Source organism: Equus asinus, chromosome 12 (genome assembly GCF_041296235.1).
Source record: "Equus asinus isolate D_3611 breed Donkey chromosome 12, EquAss-T2T_v2, whole genome shotgun sequence".
Classification (NCBI taxonomy): Eukaryota; Metazoa; Chordata; class Mammalia; order Perissodactyla; family Equidae; genus Equus; species Equus asinus.
Genome location: NC_091801.1, coordinates 6,237,999 through 6,245,532, shown reverse-complemented (window position 1 = coordinate 6,245,532; position 7,534 = coordinate 6,237,999). Strand labels below are relative to the sequence as shown.

General features: G+C 40.6%; 1 protein-coding gene across 1 annotated transcript; it reads right to left on the bottom strand.

The window, feature by feature from the left end:
- Window positions 1–4,637: 4,637 nt before the first annotated feature.
- SLC10A5 (solute carrier family 10 member 5) lies at window positions 4,638–6,235 on the bottom strand. Its single transcript, XM_070480997.1, has one exon. The coding sequence runs from the start codon at window positions 6,098–6,100 to the stop codon at window positions 4,787–4,789; it is 1,314 nt and encodes a 437-aa protein (XP_070337098.1). The 5' UTR covers window positions 6,101–6,235; the 3' UTR covers window positions 4,638–4,786.
- Window positions 6,236–7,534: the final 1,299 nt, after the last annotated feature.

Genomic DNA, 7,534 nt, shown 5'->3' with positions numbered 1-7,534 from the left:
ACTCCTTTCACTAAAAAAAAAATTCAGCTTCCACATAACAAGACTTTCTTAGTTAATAGTTAGTTGCATAGTGGATTATTTATTTATTTATTTATTGCTAAGGAAGATTCGCCCTGAGCTAGCATCTGTGCCAATCTTCCTCTGTTTTGTATGTGGTATGCTGCCAGAGCACGGCTGCCCCCGAGTGGTGTAGGTCTGTGCCCGGGAACTGAACCTGGGCTGCCGAAGTAGAGTATTCTGAACTTAACCACTAGGCCATGAGGCCAGCCTCAAGAGGATTTTGATTAAAAATGATAAAATCTACATACAAGATGTGCAGGTCCTCAGGGGTGGAATTTCCAGGCTATCTAACAAGATTCCATATTTTGACATAACATAGGTTGGAGTTGCAGATATTGGTTAAGATCCTGACATGCTCCATGGCTGAGTGGTTAAGTTCACTCGCTCCACTTCTGCAGCCTGGGTTTTTTTTCTTTTTTTTTAAGATTTTATTTTTTTTCCTTTTTCTCCCCAAAGCTTCCCAGGACATAGTTGTATATTTTTCATTGTGGGTCCTTCTAGTTGTGGCATGTGGGACGCTGCCTCAGCATGGTTTGATGAACAGTGCCATGTCCGAGCCCAGGATTCGAACCAACAAAACACTGGGCCACCTGCAGCAGAGCGCACCAAATTAACCACTAGGCCATGGGGTCAGCCCCTGCAGCCCGGGGTTTTGCCGGTTCAGATTCTGGGCGTGGACCTAGCACCACTCATCAAGCCATGCTGAGGCAGTGTGCCACATGCCACAATCAGAAGGATCCACAACTAAAATAGAAAACTATGTACTGGGGGGCTTTGGGGAGAAGAAGGAAAAAAATAATAATAAAGATCTTTAACAAAAAAAGAATATATACATGCAATTTTTATTCTAGGAGCAATATATTATAGAGTTGGAAAGGAACCTTTAAAAAAACTAGCCTAACCCCTCTACCTCTGGGTCTTTTTCCTAACCAATCATGGCTGTGTAAAATACCCGGTATGAACACAACCAATTAGACAGCATGCTTTATGCATCTCATTCTTAAAAGAATAACTTGAGGGCCAGCCCCAGTGACCTAGCAAAGCATGCTCTGCTTCAGCAGCCCAGATTCGGTTCCCAGGCATAGACCCACACCACTCCTCTGTCAGTGGCCATGCTATGGCTGTAGTTCACATAAAAAAACAAACAAGGAAGATTGGCAACAGATGTTAACTCAGGGCAAATCTTCCTCAGTAAAAGAAAAAAAAAAGAGTAACTTGAATAACTTCATCCCAATCCAAATTAAACAAATTTTATTATGTAAAAATCTTGGTTTTCTGTGATACATTGATAAGAGAAATAAAATATATTCCAAGTTCCATCCATGCATATTCAACTGCTTTTAAGGTGGAAGATCATTCAAATATGCAAAGTGACAATAATAATGAGTTTACTATGTGTTAAGCATTGTTCTGAGGACCTTACTCATATTAACTCATTTAATGCTCACAACAATACCATGAAGTAGGTACTATCGCTATTCCCACTTTCCACATGAATTTGGGCATAGAGAAATTAAGTAACTGGATCAATGTCATGCAGCTGGTAAATGACAGAGATGGAACTGCAGATCGAGGCATAGTCTGGCTCCCGAGTATATGATCTTGACCTTATTAATTATCAATTATCATTGAATGCAATTGTCATTTAATGAGCACCTACTCTGTTCAAGGCATTGTGCTAAACTCTGCAGGGAATTCAAAGAACAATACATGGTCGCTGCTCTCAGGCAGCTCATATTTTGGCTGTGGCTTAACTAGAAAGCAGAGCCATGCATGTTTATTCTCAACAGCCTGGATCTTCCTCACTTTACCCCATCGCCCTGCCCATGGGGTGACGTCCCAGTTTTATGCCAGAACCACAGACTTAAGGAGTTGAGCAAGATCCTAAGCCTCAGTTGAACCTCTTCATTTTACAGATTTGAAAACTGAAGTGCAGAGAAATGTCTTGTTTGAGGTCACAAGGTTAATGATAAAGTGCAACTGGAAAGGCAGCTCACGAAAATGTAAGTTAAATTTGTGCAAACTTAATTATATTTAAACTCCCTGGGGCTGGCCCCATGGCCGAGTGGTTAAGTTCGCGCACTCCGCTTCCCGCGGCCCAGGGTTTCGCTGGTTCAGATCCTGGGCGCGGACAGGGCACTACTCTTCAGGCCACACTGAGGCAGCGTCCCATGTGCCACAACTAGAAGGACCTACAACTAAAAATACACAACTATGTGCTGGGGAGATTTGGGGAGAAAAAAGCAGGGAAAAAAAAGAAAAGAAGACTGGCAACAGTTGTTAGCTCAGGTGCCAATCTTTAAAAAGAAAAAAAACCCTAAGTGGATATTTCTGTTTAAAGGACTCAGGAGTAAATTATTCCACGTAGGAAATTATCATTTTATAAAGTGAATAATAACCACCCACCACCATACCAAACCGTGTCTTTTATAAATCTTGGTATTCATGTACTGGATTTGGTGAAACCAGAGAATAAAACTTCGGTTCTCTTACCGGCTAGCAAAGTAAACAAAAATTCTCTAATACTATGAATAAGATGGTGAATAACACTAATAGGAAAATGTTCAAAGATTTAGGTTCCATATGTAGTTATCAGATTGGTATTTCAAACCGATGGCAGATACATCAGGGCCAGAAGTTTAAGCTCTGATAAAATAATGGCAGTGGTTAACACTTTCGGAGTGCGTACTGTGTGCAGACACTGTTCTAGGTACGTTTTAAGTAGTGATCTCATTTAATTCCTAGAACAATCTGAGGGAGTCCACACCATTATCTCCATTTTTCAGATGAGGAAAGTGGACTACAGAGAGACTAAGTAATTTGCCTACAACTACAGGGCTAGGACATGTGGGAAGCAGCATCATTGAGAGCGGTATTTCTCATTCTTGACGCCCACACTCTGTTTGGAGAAGAGTGAAAACTCCAACTAGATTCTAAAAATTGCCATTGAAAATTCAAAAGTGGTATTAAACAAGCACACTATTCGTGTGGGCTCTAGTCTGTGCATCAACACGTTATTTGAATAAGCATGTAGGAAATGTGTTAGACATTATGGGGAGTAGCTAAATGAACGCTGTTCAGATTATATTATTTTGTTTATTTTTTATGTTTATAATTCTCATGTCAAGGATTTACAGCAAAATAGAAAGGATAAAACAGGAACACGAATAGCTGTAAAACATGTCAGACTGGTTAAATACCATGAATACAAAAAATAATGAGGAGAATTTAGAGAACATTCAGTTTACTGGTAGCTGAGGGGGATTAACAAAAGCTTCACGGCAAGGGTGGTATTGAGCCAGGTCTGTAGGAGCAGCTAACATTTAGAGAGAGCTGAGGCAGGCCCCTCAGGTTGCAGGAACAGTGTGAACAAAGGCATATGCATGAGATCCACGTCATCCTGCTCGGAGCAAAGGCTGTGTGTAAAGAAGTGGGAGGGGCGAGGAAACTGGAGGCCAGATTGAGGTCAGATAGCAGAGCATGATAAATGCCTCACTGAGGAGAATGGACTCAATCCAAAAGGCAAAAAAAGGCTTTGTAGCAGGGAAAGTACATGACCAAAGTTAGATTTCAGGAAGACTAATCTGACAGTGATTGCAGAGTGGACAGAGAGGACAAATGCCAGTCTAGAAAGGTTCACGGACGAAGTGATAGAGGCCTGAACAAAAGCAGCAGTGCTGGGAATGGAGAGGAGACTGATGGAGAGACATTCTAGGGATTTTCTGTAGGAAATAGGTTGACTATACAGAAAGAAGAGGGAGGAAAGGAGAAGAGGGGAACAGATGAGCCTGTCTTTCAGGGTCAACGGCTGTAGTGGGAGATGTGGGAGACAAGAGGAAGCACGCTGTCAGTGCAGAGATGCTACAGTTAGTTTTAGACACCATGAATCAGAGAGATCCAAATAGGAATTTATATATTCACTCACCACATGAGCATTTACTGAATGCTTATTACGTGGACACCTCTTCTGTAGATACTTGGGATATTACCACAATCACTACAGGAGGTTTTTTTTTTTTTTGGTGAGGAAGATTGTCCCTGAGCTGACATTTGTGCCCATCTTCTTCTACTTTATATATGGGATGCCGCCACAGCATGGCTTCATGAGTGGTGAGTAGGCCCATGTCCAGGATCCAAACCTGCGAACCCTGGGCTGCTGAAGTGGAGCACATGAACTTAACTTCTACACCAGTGGGCCAGCCCCAGGAATTCTTGTTAAATTGTTTTATTGAGGTCATATTGGTTTATAAAATTATAACTGTGTAATTTCAGGTATATGTTATTATATATCAGTTTCTGTATAGACTGCATCTTGCTCACCCCCAAGAGTCTAGTTTCTATCCGTCACCATACATATGTGCCCCTTTACTCCTTTTACCCTCCCCCTATCTCATTCCCCTCTGGTAACCACTAATCTGTCATAGGAGTTTTTTTAATTGCCCTTTGCCACTTATGAGACCATAATGAAGTATCATATTGAAATCCAACTCTATAAAACATTTCCAAACCAACACACTTGAAAGTGGTCTCCTTCTTCAGAATTCCTGTACAATTAACTGTCTGTACTACTCACAGGGTGTTTAGCACATATGATTACACATACATTTCCCCCCTAATGTCAAGTTTTCAATCAGATAAGTGGATTGAGAGCAGGTATCATTTTAGATATTCTTTGAGTCTCCCACAGTACCTCATTCAGAGTAGGAATTCAATAATGCTTTAATTGTTAGGCCAAGGGAATGTTTTTTCTTTTATCTTCTATAAGGATCCATGTTTTCCTAGCCTTGTAGACCAGAAGGATCACTAACATTTCACATCCAGAACACATGGCTACTGTAAAAGGAGCCACAGAAGCTAAGTTTGCCTTGGACTGTGAAAAGGAGAGCTGAATAATGGCAAGGGCCAAGAAACTATTTAGTATGCCACTTTCAATAGCAACAGTTTTACAAACAGGAAGAGGCAGCATAGAAATTGTAGCAAAGGAGTACCCAAACGACAAACCCAAAGTAGGAACTAAGGCACCCAACAGAAGCACCTCTAGGCTAACTGTTTTTAGAAACATTAATCCTATTCTGAAAGTCATATAAATCCCTACAGACATTAAAATAAAACTCAAAGGTCTAATTATTCTCTCCAGAAGCTTTGCTTTTTCAGGTTTCCTACGCTTGATGACTATTCCAGCTGATATAGGTATAAGGATGAAAAGGAGTGTTGACGTGATTTTAGAAACGGGAATATGAAAGGTACCTGATAACCCTAACATTCTACTGTATATATAAGAATTGGCAGGCATCATTATCAAGGCCAATAACGTTGACGTGCAAGTCATCAAAATGGCCAAAGTGATGTCTCCTCCTACAAGCAGAGCAAAGAGATAGCCCCCACCCCCTCCTGGGCAGGTGCAGGTCATTATAAATCCAAACGCCTGTGCCTCAGGCAATGCCAAAATCTGAGTCAAAAGAAATCCACAAAAGGGCATAAGAAAAAACTGCGTAACTGCCCCAAGAATTATTGGCAAAGGTTTCTTCCATACTGTTTGAAACACCTCTAATTCAATCTTGCAACCAAATGCACATTTATTTAACAGTATCAATGGCAGAAAAATCATTAGGATATTTCTATCAATACGCATTGATGCCTGGAAAAGATCATCTTTTCTCTGTCTGAGCACTTTGACTTTGACATTCTTTATTTCTTCAATGAGTCTTTCTTGCCTACCTTCAGAATCCCACAGCTGAATGGTCAAATTCGTCTCTCCAACTTCATCTGTTACTAGGTTTATGGTGAAGTTTGTAACATCCGATAAGGTCTTGGTCACATTCACCACTCGCAGCATTTTCGGATCTTCTAGTTGCACAAAGAGGTAACTAGAGTTTGGCCATTTATCCTTGTAACTTGATCTTACAATGATAGTTTCTTCAGTCTTTGTGAAAAATAGTATTTCAGTCTTTTCTATAGTCAGAAAACTGAGAAATGATTTCCTTGCTTCTCCCAGAGTCACAAACAACAAAAGCAGTACAATAAAAAGTTTTCTACTCATTTTGAAAGCCTGAATAAATCATATATGCAAAAATGTTTTTAAAAAAGCCCAGAACAATCTTCGTACCAGTGTTCCAGTGACGGTCTGAGGTTGTTAGGTAACAGTGATTTTCGCTGGATCAAAGTCCAGCAGGAGGGACCGTGCCCTTCTCAAATACAAAGCTACGTAGTGAGTGACACAACCTGTTTAACCTGTAGTTATGAAAATGTAGAAGCCCTAACATTTAATAGGTTCAATTTATCAAAGCAGAAACCCAATCTCTTAACTGTTGACTTCCTCATTTCCTCTAATGAAAAAACAGCTGTCTATTTACCTGAACTTAAAACCTTAGTGTCATCATTTTGAGTTCTGTTCCTTCCTAAGGAAAATCTACATTAAAAGCAGGCAGGATCCAAAAATCTACACTAGATACTGAGGAGGCCTTCTGGTGGGTGTTATTATTTTATTCATTGAAGTCAAATCAAACCAATAATTACTGAATATGTTTGCTGGGGCAGTGAGGTAAGGGCCGAGTATACCAGTGTCAGCAAGCAGGATGCCATCTCTGCCCTCCTGGACCTTTGTCCCATCATTATCACTGCTTAACATTACTTAGAAAACTGCAGAGCCCATAAATTGGCCTTGCCATATCCTTAGGCTGCTAATAGTTTTCGTACAACTCTAAAGAATGATTCTATCAGTGAGGCAAAAACTGAAACTGTTTCTGGTGTCCCCATGTGGAAAAGTTTCCTGGAGGGTTACCAGATAGCTTAGGAACCCAAGGAAAGCAGGTGGCTGGATGCACGCCAAAGGCACAGCCTGGTTAAGGGGCCACCGCTGCTGGACGCTTGGACTCTGACACAGGGGGCCAAAGGAAGGCCAGCGGCACTAATTCTAATCTCTTACGCTTTCCTTCTAACCCTATTCCCTATTCCCAGCTGGGACAAGGACACTCAACTGACCCAACATAGGTCATATGCCTCTGCCTTGGCTGCCAAGAATAAAGGAAAATATCAGGCTTTTCAGACTTTAGCCTACAGACTCACAAAATTGTGTACTTCCCAAACAAGAGGGGGTTTCCAAGCAGAGAACAAAAACAAGAAAACCACCAAAAAGACCCACTACAACTGTCTAGTACTGAGCCTACAGATCTAGTAGTCTCTGAATATATAACCACTTCCGCAGATCCTTCATGTAATCGTGACACAATCTGTGTTAAATACAACATTATTTTAGATCGTAAAATATCTGTTCCTCAAAAATTGTCAAAGCAATTTTTTATTGACATTTCTACAAGTTTTTAAAAATTCTATTTACGTAGATTAATCTTTCAAATGCAACAGACTCTATATTTCATAAATTGTACTTCCATGTACCACATCAAGAAAAAAAAGATACGTTATGCCAATGAATCCAGGGGATGGAACTAATGTTTGTGTGATATCTCAGTTAAAT

Bases quoted from the DNA above. Each gene is read 5' to 3' on its own strand.
- SLC10A5 (XM_070480997.1), bottom strand. From the start codon at position 6,100: ATGAGTAGAAAACTTTTTATTGTACTGCTTTTGTTGTTTGTGACTCTG.